General features: G+C 36.7%; 1 protein-coding gene across 7 annotated transcripts in view; it reads left to right on the top strand.

The window, feature by feature from the left end:
- Nucleotides 1-14,103, top strand: part of LTBP1 (latent transforming growth factor beta binding protein 1) — a 196,637-nt gene that overhangs the window by 113,705 nt on the left and 68,829 nt on the right. For 4 of the 7 annotated variants that reach the window (XM_080408153.1, XM_080408152.1, XM_080408151.1 and 1 more), the window contains 3 exons: nt 8,369-8,491; nt 10,054-10,221; nt 13,427-13,660. In XM_080408153.1, the coding sequence (XP_080264279.1) occupies nt 8,369-8,491; nt 10,054-10,221; nt 13,427-13,660 (525 nt within the window). The remainder of the gene's footprint in view (nt 1-8,368; nt 8,492-10,053; nt 10,222-13,426; nt 13,661-14,103) is intronic. The other 3 variants (XM_080408154.1, XM_080408157.1, XM_080408155.1) reach the window with 2 other exon arrangements.

The following is a 14,103-nucleotide window of genomic DNA, read 5'->3' on the forward strand; positions in this document are numbered from 1 at the left end:
GTCTTTCAGTTAGTTCAATGTAATATAGTGGAAAATCCAAACCCTGGTCCAATTCTGATAGTTGACACTATTGTTTCAAGGTTATCGGTGCTTCTGAAAAGAAATTTGACTGCATTCTTTACATGAATGGTAGCGATGATTTCTTTCAGAAAACAAATTAAAGACTATTTTTGTTTACATCTGCATTGTTCAAAATTCTTATAGTGACCCCTGACTTTTTTGGACTCATAGACTGTTTTTCTTCAGCAAAAATATTTTCTTAAAATTAACAGATATATTTAAATAACATACTGTCTCCGGATTGCAGCTTTGACCAGAACACATTAATAAACATGTACGTTCAGTTCTAGAATTTTGTTTCTAAGTTAAATGTGGTTAAATGCTTCAAGCTGTCATGATGCTGATGACCATAAAATCAATGTTTTAAGCATGGAGATGAAAGAATTCATTTCATTTTATAGGAATGTCTCAAATTTCACTATGTCTGTGACCAAATATGGGCCTCACTCGCTATCTGAAAAGGGTAGAGAGTGGGCTTGCTCCATGGGTCCAAATGAGCTATGGCTCAAAAGGCTGAAGGCAGAGAAGACAGCTTTACACCACCTTAGTGTTTCCTGCGTTTCTGCATTAGGCCAGCTGGGCCTGGGTGGTCTGAAGAGCTGTTATAATGGTTAACGCAGCCAAAACACAGTGAACGTCTTCCTAAATATTCTCCCAGCTGGAGGCTGCCAAAGGGAAACACTACAAAGCTGATATTCCAACTGTCAGCTTTTGTAGGCTGGTCGATAGCAGAACAGCTGTCTGCTGATCAGCTAGTCCTTCTGCACCATTCCACTTGGCTGTAGCAGGCATCAGGCTCTTCAGGTTGGTTGACCTGTTAATGTGTAGAAGACCAGTAGATTGTGAAGCATTTTCATATTTTCTTACTGAGGAATCTAACAAAGTATTTCAGTAAATGAGCAAATTAAAGGAGGTTACAGTAGCTTTATGGTGCACCCAGAAAATCACTCAGCATGTTTTACAGTAACCAAGCAAAGCATACTCTTTCAGCAGTAAGAAACAGGTATAGATCTTGTCAGTAGGCAGAGGAATTTTTCCTAGGATTGGATGTTTACACTTGGCATGGTTTATTATCCTTGGAGAAAGGACACTCAGGCTACATTATGTTGTCATTAATCTGGAATAAAGTTGAAGTGATTCACTTCCTGGATGTGATTGAATTAGGCCTGTCGTTGCTCAAGGACAGGTAGGAGAACATGTAGGTTTCCAACAGAAAACCAAAGTAGTGTTGAACAGCAGCTAATGCAGCCCCAAAGACTGTTATACTCTACTTTAAAAGCCATTGGAGAATGCAAGCAGAACATTGGAAGATAATACCTTCTGCAGCATGTTCTCCCCTACAGCACAGAGTTCTTCTATGCATTGTCATACAGTGGAGAGAAAAAGAGATTCTACTACATTGTACCCTTCTGTACACAAATACCTATACATTAGCCAGTATAGCCACAATACAAACCTGCTTTGTTTATGGGAATTTTAAATTTTACGAGGAGGCTTTGTCACTTACAATTGAGTACCTTAGAACAGACTTTGATCTCATATCTAACTTCTCCTTTTAAAGTTTTAATTCATACATTTCTTTTTTTGGTCATCACAATTCCCCAATGTGCAATGCATGTAAGAGAACTGAACAGGTAAATCAATACTTGAGTAAAAGAGCCTGACCCTCCTAATATAGTTTGAGACTTTGAAAAGCCACTGGGGTTTTGGATCTTTAAGTAAGGAAGAACTGTTTAGAGAAAAGTAACAAAAGTTAAGTTGCTTTTCGAAAGTTTTCTTGGTTTTTGTTTCTTCTGGACTATTCAGTCCTTCCCTAAATCACAGTTACTAAAAGAAAGCAGGTTGTTGTATTAACTGTTGCCTGCACTTAGATTTAATGAAATTTAATTTAGTATTGTGATATTCAGCCTATGCAGTTGCAAATGTGTGTGTGGTCATGAGTAAATACTGGGTTCTTCGAACTGTTTCTGGAACAAGACTCTGGTAAAGCACTTTAAAACCACAGTTGTGTTTAGGGGTATTTCTAATGTAAATCCTTGAAGATTGCTTTACCTTGGACAAAAATCCAAATAAAATTTCTTCATGAATGTTCTTAGAAAGCAAGGAGAAAAAGCCATAAGTAAATTTTCATGTTTATTCGGAGTTATCCATTCATTTCCATCTTCTATCTACTAATTAATATATGTAAAGTTCTTTGAAGGTTAAGTTGGTTTTGAACTTAGTAAAACTGTATATAATTATCATGATTTATAACAAGTTCAAGTTTAGCATGTGCTTTCTTGTTTAAATAAATACCATCTTACGTGTTCTCATCTTCCTCCTTTGCCTCAGTCTGGTTTTTGAGGGTTGTGGCTGTTGTGTTTTTTGCAAGTCACGAAGATTACTTTGTAGTCACCCTCTTCACATAGGCAGACAAGCACTGAGTTAAGAAACTGTTGTTTTAGCTTGGTTTTTTCCCCAGGAAATTCAGTGGTAGTGAGTCATTAACACATTGCATTTTCTGAGAGCGGGTTGACCTGACACCCAGTAGACCTATAAAAATCTGTGGGAAGGTATCAGACACTTAACTGTCGTTGTTAAGAGAGCCTGTTTTAAGTTCTTAGTGGGGAAGATTGTGGGATAGATTAGCAGCGGTTTGGCGATGGTGTCTGGGTTGTTTGAGGCTGGGAGCACTGTGGTGGCTCTGGAGGAGAGCGTGGTGGCTGACCTCACCATATATCAAGCTGTGTGCTTAGAAGAGGATATTGGAGGAGCTGAGACACATCGGTCTCATCTGTACAGTACTGCAGCACCACTGTCATGACCCTAGTTATGGCAAAGCTTCTGTGCATTTGGATGAACTTGTGAGAGTGGAGTCACCAGCAGGGCCTCTGGGATGGCATGTGGCTTCCACTGCCATCTCAACTGATCTAAAGTTAGAGTAAAGCTTTCATTTTTTGTCAAAATTTCATGGAGACCTACTACCAAATCTAGGAGCACAGCGTGTCAAGGACCAGTTCCATGTGTTTGACATACAATACTAAAGAATAGCAGCAAGGGGTCAGGCTGTCAGTACAGAATGACAATGCTTCTTTCATGTCAGTAGGATTATACCAGTTCATTACCATTGAGAAGGGCCAAGTCATTCACGTTATCAAGCACCAGCTGTTACAAAATCAATGCTTTATTTGCCAGTTCTTCATAAATGATGAATAACAGCACCTACTGTTAGAGTCTGCTGTGGAGCCGTGCGAGGTGCTATGTGGAAAAGCTCCTTACTTAACCTTTGGGGGTTTTTTTCTGTATCACTAAAGCAGAGGCTTTTTACTAACGGAACTTTATTAGTCCATTTTCCTTGAAAACTGAAAGTTAATATTTAGTTGGTCTTTGGAAAGCTTTATGTATGTATGGTTTTATAGTACTGCTACATAGCCCCTTAAAATATTTTCTCTGTGCAGATGAAAGTGTTTGATCAAATCACTCTACAAGCATGACATCAGCTTGTACTTCTGCACAACAAAAGATTATTCAGACAAACTTAAAGTAGCTTTCTGTTTTTTACAATGGGGCAAACTAATTCTTATTGCTATACTAATTTAAAATGGAAGTATTTTTTATGTTCATATACAAGAAATAGAGGGCTAAAAAGAAAAAAAAACCACCTCTGTTAATCTTGAATCAGATTTCTTTTCCAGCTGCCTGAACAAGTTGATTCCAGAGCAATTTGCACAGCTGGGCAGGCTGGCAGGTGGTAGGAAACATTTTGGGTAGGTGGCCTTTTACCACAGTCTGAAATAGAGTGAAGTAGATAGTAAATCTGGAAGGCTTTTTCTTTTTTTTTTTTTTTTAAACCCAAAGTTGTTAAATAAACACTATTCTTGTGTGTATGTATGTTTCTTTTGAAAATTTGAAGGTTTTTTTTAATCAGCTTGTGGCTTGATTCTGTTGAGTCCCTAGATAGGCTTGTGTAATTCAGCATAGAGCTTCAGCTCAGTAATTCTATGAGCTCATTGAGAAGACATGACTTGGAAAAGAGTTATTAAAAATACACTGTAATTAAGTTATGCTGAGACAGCAGAACATGCATAATAAAGTTATGTTGAAAAATTGGGACAATTTTAGCAAGAGGTTTATCTCTATCAGGAACTCTAGAAGGTACATTCACTGGTATTTACACACATATAAGCTAGTATTTGAATGTAGCAGTGGCCACATTAAATAGTAGTAACAGAGCACATGCAAGCGGGGTGTTATATTTTTTAAATAATAGATGTACAGGAGCAGTTCATCTGGGAAAAGATTAAATACAGAGGCAGTAATGACAGCATCTGAGAGAGTTTCCTGCAGAATAGTTACGTCATTTGGAAAGATGACTGTTCGTGGATGAATTATAGGAAAATCCCATCTACCTGCAAATTAACCACTTCAGAAAATAATTAGTAGGTCAGACTCTAAAATGGGATTCTCCCAGTATGACCAAATGTGTCTGATACATTCCTATGCCAGGTTTTCTCAGTGGTGACATGAAATAAAGTTCAGATCTATAAAAATATGCATAATTTCTATTTAGATGATATCTAAATTGAGTTTACTTTAAAATTGACAATTATAGTTTATCTGTATAAATTTGTAAATATAAGCTATGTTCAAAAATTTTTCATTACACAATCCAAATAGCACAGTTTTCTTACTAGGTATTCAAGATCACTCAGGTAGTTGAAGTCTGTAACCTGTAACTAGAATTCTTTTTAAGTGCAAAGCCAGATTTTGTACCCCCTTCTGCATGACAGAAATTTTTTCATCATTTCACTATAAATATACATATATGTATGTTTCAGTTCAGTAGCTGGTATTAAAAGTTGAAAAACTGCTTGAGAGCTATAACAACAGATACCAAAATTATCTTCTACAACATACAGCTATAGTTCTACAAACTTAATAGATATGGTTCATTTGAGTAGTACAGATACTACTACTGTTGTGAATAAAAATATTCAAATTCAAGTTAGCAGGTTCTATAAATATTTCTTTCTTTCTTCTTATCTATCTCTGTCTTTGCAGGTTTTTAGGTTTTGTTTTTTACATGCCTAGATACCTTCAGTATTCAAATAATGAAATTTATCCATATATAGATTTTTAACATTCCATAAAATGAAGCTTGATGCAAACAGTGAGTAAAATCATCATCCAGTAAATGAAAAATGGATCATTAATCACTTTAAACATTGAAAATATGAATGCATTTATCTTAAGCTATAGAATACTTGCTTTGCTTAAAATCATTCAGAATGGTAGTTATTCTCCTAGATAGGAACGGAAAGTGCCAGATTTTTCATAATGACATATTAATGTATTTTAATGGTTAACAAACAAGAGACTTGTTTTTTTTTTCTTGAAAGTAAGAACTACAAAATCCAAGTCAAATTAATATTACTTAAAATAAGTTGTCTTTTTCACTAATTTAAATTTTAAATGCTGTCTTCGCTAGAAAAAGCATTTCTGCTAATTCTCCCTGTATTCCAGAAAAAGTTGCAAGAAAAAGCGGTATGTCTGTCCCCTGGGAGATATCTTCCATTTTTTTTCCCCGTAGTATAGGTTAATTTTCCTATAAATGAAAATGTATACTTAGAATTTGTAAGGGAATGAAGTTCTTTAAAATGTCTGGCTATTAAAATGCAGAAAGTGAGCAATTATTTTCCGATGTACCCATGTCAACACCAATGAGTGACTAATATTAAATAATAAAAAGCAGAAGTCAGATTAGAATAAAAGAGCACAGTCCTTGTTAAAACTATGTATCTTGACTTTTATGTTGTGATATTATCTTTCTTCCTCTCCTAATTTCTTCTACGTTTTCCTCTTCCTCCAAAACCTATGTATGCTTTTTGCACATGTATATGTAATTTGTGTATTTGTGTACTTGTGTTGAGGGTTTTCATTTTGAAATGAACCCAGACAGCAAGATTTTTCCTGTATTCAGAGTAAAGTGTGCTCTCTTCCTTTAACTTGTTTCCAATAACAGAGTCAGTGCTTCATCAAAGCAAGTAGAATTGTTCCATGATTTAGCATTTGAGGACTGATCTGACAACCCAAATTGCCAACAGGCAGAAAAATTCAATAGTGGGTTCTTGAATGTTCCAGTATTTGCTTTGTATTAGCTTCTTACATTTCAGTCTTCTCTTCTGTTATGTGTCTTCTTTGAAAATGTTTGAAAATGGAGAGTTAGCAATATGTCCTTTCCTCCCAACCACTTCACAACAACATCGATATGTTTCTATCTAGGGATGTTTCAATAACATATTTAGTTTGTTATCTGATAAGATTTAAGCTAATTCCTCATAATAGTCACAAAAAATGGTATTGAAATGATGATGTTCCTTTTGAGATCAGTTGGCACTTTGTAGATGCCTTCAGTCATATTTTTGAGATTTCAGGGCAAAAGAAACAACCTAGTCAGACTACACAGCTGAAGAAACAGTCTAAAAATTTTTGAGTGCATCAGAACAAGTCTAGCTTACTAAATATTCCGTATTAGTGCAATCCTTCAGTAAGATACTCCTGTGCTTATATGGGATGTCTTCCTGCCCAAAGACTGCTGGATGGGTCAAAAGGTAGACTGCTGTAGGAGAATATTTCAGTAGGCTTTTGTGCTCTTTTCTTAGACCATTCTCTTTTTTTAAATAGTCCGTTCACTCTGAGGTCAGAAAGTCATGCAGTCTGGGAATTTCACTTGAAAATTCCTTTGAGACAGAGCTGATCCTTTGTAATTCATATGTTTTCCATCACATTTCAACCAAAGTTCTAGGATATAAATTATCACTGTCACGTGTGGCTAAGTGCATAGAGGTGAAGTTGATCCAGGTGGTGTCAAGATACTAGATTAGGTGTAGCATTGGAAGAGCTGAGCAATAAGCTCAACACTGACTATTTGGAAAAAATTGCAGCTGACATGGCAACTGCTGGAGTCTGCTGTACTGTGAGCTTTAGTTGTACGCTCCTGTGTAGTGGGACAGGTAGCCAAACTTCTGGAGAAAAATGAAGAAGGTAGGAACGTAAAAGATGCTTTCTGTAGGTTTCCAAAAGCAAACTCCAGCACATCTGTTACATTTTACACATTCAACTTCTTACCCTCATTGATTGTGTTGAATCAGGCAGCAACATACAATGAGGTTAAATAAAATGGTGAAGGTTTTCTAAAAAGAGGAAAGGTAATAAATATTATATATTTTAGGCAAAGTGATCACTAATACCTGATTTCCAAGCAGCTAGCTGGAATATCTGACTTGCATTTGAAGCTTGTTTACCCAGCGAGGTAGGCATTTTTTCCTAGCTCAGGGATAGGGAGGGAATTACTGCACATAAACATTTTAAAGTAGGCCTATTTCAATGTGCTGTCTGTATTTTTCTGCCAGAGGAGACATGACAATTTATGACAGAGACAATTACAGGTTGGGGTGTGTGTGTGTATTTTCGGGTTTTATTATTTTAAGATTTTGATTATCAGTGCAAGATACGTTGTTACTGGCTCCTGAAAGAAAATCCTAGCTCGGCTGACTTGGTTACAGATGGTATCCAGATGATTGTCAGACAGGTCCTATTCTAAGAGTAAGTGAATTTTAGATAAAACCCCTGGTGTGATAAAGGCCTGATGCCCGATGCTTGGGGCATGGGAGAGTAATTCAGTGAGAATCTGAAAGGGACAGTGATGCAGGTAGCCTAGTAACAGCAAACTTTATCAAAGCAGTTGTTAATTATTACCAAGTTGTATTCCTACGGATGCAATCAGTTTCACCCACATCACATGTATTCTGTGCTTCCTGAAGCATTTTCTTGCTATTAAGATGGTAAGCTCTTTAAGCTAGAGGTGGTATTTTTACATTGTGCTTCTTCCAGCACAATGAACCTTCAGGCACTGCTGAATACAAATACAAATAAAAACTGTATTAAATGCATCAAGCAATGTTCCATCCTGTATAAAATATACTACATTACTTAAGACTTGTCGCCACAAATATTCTTGTGAGTTGTGTTTGACTATGCAAGCTATCATCTAGTCAGGAAAAGAGAGGCTGATAAGCTAGTCAAAGTGTATTTTTTTTTAAATTCAGAGTACTGGAGAATGATGTATAAATGTAATTGTTTTTCTGTTACATTCTCAGCAGTGTTTTAAAAGGTTATAAATCAAATCTTGTCAGTATAGGAAAAAGTGTTGACCGGAGTGTTAACTTGTAACAGTTCTTCTGCACATCTTTTAAAAAACGGTAACTTCTGAAGAAAGAAGAATATTAATACATGTTTCAGTATCTGATTATTTTCAATTTTCCCACAGATATCAATGAGTGTCAGTTACAGGGAGTATGCCCTAATGGTGAGTGCTTGAATACCATGGGCAGCTACAGATGTACCTGCAAAATGGGATTTGTGCCAGATCCTACCCTCTCAAGATGCATACGTAAGTAATAGCGCTAATCAAAGTACCAAAATAGATACTTAAATCCTCATCTAAAGTGCAACTATTTGACTGGCCCCAAACGTTCTAAGCTGTCCCCATGATTTTTGCTGTCCCTGCCTCCTCAGCTTATTCACTTTTTTTTTAGTCAGCCTCAGTGCTCATGCCTCTTTTCTGTCTTTGTCCTGGAAGACTCTCTACCAGTGGCTGTCCAGGATTCTTGCCATCTTTTCCTGGTTTTCTTGTCACAAAACCTTTAAAGCCACATTCAGCCTGCTCATACACTCAGGCTTTTTCACCACCCTGGAGTTCTCCTTCCCACATTTTATTTTCCCTTTTCTGCCAGTTCCTCAGCCAAAATCATCTTTGTGTCTTGCCCTCCCTACTTCCACCTCTGCACCTTTGACCAGGGTAGTTTCCATTACTAAACATTCAGCCCAGGATGATCTTTGGCACATTTTCCTTCTGATTAAGAAGGATTAAAAATTAAGAAAGAATTAGGAGAAAGAAAAAGTTGTGAACAGCATGAATGCAAATATTTTCCTCTGTTAATCAGCTTTTACTTGGTTTGAGATCAACTACCTCTGCAAGAAGAGAAGAATGCATGAAGGACAACTAAATTTCTTACTCTTTGGGGGGTGGGGTGGGGTGGGCAGAAGGCCCAGAATATTTACAAGTGAAAAATACCTCATTTCCAAAGCTCCTTATCTTGAGCTACCTTTAGATTTACAAAATAAAGTATAGTCCAGAGATGTAGGTGAATTCCTCCATTTCTTCAGTATAATTATCCTACGCTACTAGTTAATGACACTGAATTACTGAGAAAGTTTCTCAGCATTGTGAAGAATGTCTTAACCACTTTTCAGTTTAACACCACAAAAAAGGGATTGGTTTTAATTTTTGCTTTGACAGGTTATGTTGAAAATTAGATAGACTTTGTATTTTTTGAGTTAAGTGAACATATTACTCAAAAACTGTTAACTCTATGTTAATGTGGATGCACAAGTTAGAAAGCTGGAGGGATCTTAGCTTCCTGTTACCTCACACTAGTCATGGCTTATGGCCTTTGGCTCTTCAACATTAAAACTAAGCATAACAAAATGTAAATACATAATAATATATAATCGTCTCTTCTATAAAAAAAAGTGTCATGTATGATACTTAATCCTTTTGCAGTCTTATTTATGTAGCCTGTTTATAGTTGAATGTTGGAGTGGCTATGTAGCTTGACACAACTGTATATTGACCTTAGTCTTCAGTAACTGGACTTGTGTACAAGTGAGAGGGCTGGTTCTGACTCTACTGTGGCAGCATGGCAACTGCTGGTTTGGAATTTTTTTTCTTTAATATACTTTTTATCCTTGATCTAGGATGAGTTAGAATTCAGGAGTGTTTGATGCAAAATAAGAATTTTATTTATTTTGTGATTATGGCTTCAGATAGGTGTTTGAAACTTCTGCAGATGGTGATATTAATCCATTTAACTGGTGTTGGAAATCTAGTGGCGTTTCTCTGTTTTGCTTTTCATGTGAACAGTACCATCCTCTCTTCCACTCTCATTGCAGCTGATAATCCTATAGTTGCTGAAGAGAAAGGACCCTGCTACCGGTTTGTTAGTGCAGGAAAGCAATGCATGCATCCTCTTTCTGTTCAACTCAGCAAGCAGCTTTGCTGTTGCAGTGTTGGCAAAGCCTGGGGCCCGCAGTGTGAGAAGTGTCCACTTCCAGGAACAGGTAAGAACTGCCCATTAAAAATCCAAGCTCTTGCCGCCACCCTGCATTTGTTATGCATGCATTAAAAAAAATATACCCAAGAGTTGATTTTAAACAAGTGTCCTTCAGTAAATTTTGACTCTTCTCTTACATGATAGTGGAATAAAACATATATAGTAGTTTTGTTCATAGGGATTTGTGATTAAAACAAAGGAATTATCTTTGATATGTGGTGATAGAATTCCAGATTAACAATATTTGCATCTCGGAATATGTCCTTGGACTTTGATTCTCCATCACATAAAGATAAATTTGTTGCACATTAGATTCTGACTATAGATACTGGGAAATTAACCCCAAATCTGATTAATACTCTACAGTTCTTAAAGGCACTGGTGAAAGGATGGCAGCTTTTGAGAGTTAGGAGAAAGACATGTGTTGTAGTTTATGTTACAGTTTGTGGGATATGTATAACAGTATCTCTGCTTTCTAACTTTCCTTCATGTCTTTACCATCCATTCTGAGGAATGTGCTAAGCATGGTGTTCCCTTCTTAACAATAAACTGGTAGTTAAACGCTTCATTCCACCTTCCAGTTAAACAATTCCTTACTTGATACAAAAAGCTCCCTTGTATTATCAGTGTTCATTTGGAGTTCTACTGGCTTTGGTTTTAAATATATAAGGTCCTGGAAAGTACCAGCTTGGCTGGTCATCACCCTTATGTAGGCTGCTCATAGATTAAGGTACCACATATTATAGATATTGATTGCTGCTTTTTGAGTACCTTCTATTCCCTGATTTTGCTTAAAACTTAAATGACCAAAGTTGGAATCTTTAGTCAAAAACAATTTAATATTAATTTTTTTCCAAATGTATGGTCAACTTCATCTTTTAAAAAAGCATCATTGCTTATTAATATACATAATGTCCAGCCTGTTCAGTATTTTAGCCCTGGTATCTGTAATGGTAATCCACTGTTCTTTCTGAAGTAGCTGCTGCAGATGTCACTGTTTTGATACAGGTCATGTATTTCTCCAGAGTATTTTGTAAAGATTCACGTTTTCAGAACTAGCAAGCTGCTTTGGAAAATCCACAGCTAGCATCAGCAACATGATGAGAGCAGCAGATTCCTTACTTTTTTTTTTTTAAGTTGAGCTTACAGAAATAGAAGTGACCAACATTTCAATTGATTTTTAAAGCCATTGTTCCCTGCATGACCACTGGGTTGCTGAATCACTAATTAGGATTTTAAAAGTCCAGTTCACTTCCAGATAAATAACATTTCCGTGGCTTTTTAATGAGGAAAAGAACATATTTGCATCAGATGACTCAAAATTTAAATACAGGTGTTTTACACATATGAGAATATTGCATGGGGATTTATGCACAACTGTGTGCATTCTGGAGCAGAGAATATATCTTCGTTGACTGCTCTCTAGTCATAAAAAAGAAATCATTGACTATTATGTGGAATTGGTTATTCTAGTGATTTTTCTTAATGAAAAGACTTCAAAGAGAAAAATCTGTGAATGGAATATTCTGATGAGCTGTGGTGGGAAATATTTTTCCCATTTCATGACAACTTTCATGACTTAAAAACATGTTCCTTTCTATAACAGGTTAAATTCATAATCTTTCAGAATTTTCTATGAAAAATGTGTGAAAGTGGGATATTCCAGAATGGGGTAATGTATTTACTGCAGCATCCCATGTTAACTTAAGTCATTGAATTAAAAACTCATGATCTCACTCTCTGATGGCTTTTAAAAGGTTTGTACAAAGTAGACCAGCTCCAAAAGAGACTGAGAGGCCAGCTTGGTATACCTAGATGTTGAGAGCACTTATCAGAGCTGTGGTAGAATAATGCTCACATTTCTGTTCTGCATTTGAAAGAATATGACCTGAAACAAGATTTCCTACATTCTGAGTATGCATCTGAAGGGACTGAAGGTGTCAAATTTTTGGTCTTCCTCCTTTGACCAGAATTCCCAGCCTTCATTGGGTGTTTTTGTGGCAAGTTTCATTATTAGCATTTCCCAACCAAAAGTGTTTCATCATTCTGAATCCACTCAATCTATTCATTTTGACCATCTTTTCTGTTACTAAGACACCATCAGAACCCAGTATGCAATTATATGTATTGCAATTTAATGTGTAATTTAAAGAATTCACCTGTGGAGTACCTTAGGTAGCACTTTGTGTTTTTATTTTAGATGCTAATTCATTTAAAAACCTTGATGTGTTCAAAGCACGATTTGTGAACTTAGCAATGCCCCACACCACACATCTCTTAAGAAGTTTTAAGAAATCACAGTGGGCATATGGGAGACTAAGTCTTCGGTGTTTCATCCCAACATAGCTTTACACAGACCAATGAAGACAATGAAGCACTGCCCCCCTTAAGACTCCTGAAGGTCACCCTGTCCCTAACAGGAGCATAGCTATTATTTTTGATGGGGATGAAGGTTGGCCTGTATTTCTTTTTCATTTTGGTCTTTCACTAGGACTGCAAAACCTGACGCTCAGGTAGAGCAGCTGTGAAATCAGAGCAGGTGCTGCTGCCTTTCATTACCTTTTCTGTAGCAGCTTTATAAATGAGATTATTTCCCCTCTCTTCCAGTGCTGATTTGACTTTTTATGATCCCCATCTTTTTTATCTAGCCTGCTGAGGTCAGTGGAGAGACTTATTCAGTTCAGTGGAATTTGGATCAGGGCTGGTATGAGACCTCTGATGTAGTCAAATGGGATCCTGTGAATGAATGTTGTTACTGGTTGATATTCTTCTGCTCTTCTAGTACAGGGCTGGTGAGCTTTTTTCCTTTGGTTTCTGCAAAAAGAGAATGATAGGAATAGTGATTTTGATTCTTTATGCAATGTAAATGATTATGACAATTTGCATATTTAAATTCATACTCAGAAAGGATATACTGATTGAAGAGGATTCATACGAAAAATTATCTTGATATAACGACCGATTAAACATAACTGAAGAAAGATGGAAACTGGAGTGGAAACCTCCTGAGAGTAACGGCCAGAACATGCTTTTGGGAGAATGCTTGGTCATATTAGCATGCAATACATAGCTTGTCTTTAAGTAGTCTTTTTATAAAAATGTATATAAAATATGAGATGAAATTTATTAGTGGTAGTCATTATATTTTCCACTATGTCAACATTTTGCACTTTTAGACTCCTAAAAGGAATATTTTCCCATCCCAAATCTAGCTGCTTTTAAGGAAATCTGCCCTGGTGGAATGGGTTATACGGTTTCTGGCCCTCACAGAAACAAGCTATATCATCACCCTGCAGTTAGAGTACAGCCACCTGTCATTGGCAAGATCCCGATTACTCAACCTGTTGCTAAAGGTACTTCTCCTCCACCTCTCCCAGCAAAGGAAGAGCCAGTGGAGGCACTGACCTTCTCACAGAAAAGTGAGACTGAGATGGCTGTGCAAGAAGGTGAGAGTGGGAAAATTTAGTCTTTCTATATTTCTGTGCATGTGTCTTCAATGGTATGTTTCTTTGCCGGAGTAGCTGCATACAGTGCAGGACAGACAGAGGAGCATCACTTCCCGCAGCAGAACATTCCATGTCATGGAGTGTATTGTGTGACATCATTTACTTCTGAAATTTTATATGTAGCTCCTACCAGATCCTGAGAACACCACGGAGAGAGACACTGCTTTAATCTCATTTTTATTATAAAAAATAGTAAACATTTGTTGTAAGACTTTTATAAAGATATTTATAATCTTTAACATATAACAAAGACTCAACTCAGGCTTTGATTTACTAGTATTTGGGGTGGCAGAAGCTAAGGGGTTTTGCATCATTTTCCTTCTGTACACTCCTGTAGATCAGCACCACCTGATGTGGGCATGCATCCCCTTCACGTGGTCTGC

This window comes from Falco punctatus (genome assembly GCF_963210335.1).
Source record: "Falco punctatus genome assembly, chromosome: 12".
Lineage (NCBI taxonomy): Eukaryota > Metazoa > Chordata > Aves > Falconiformes > Falconidae > Falco > Falco punctatus.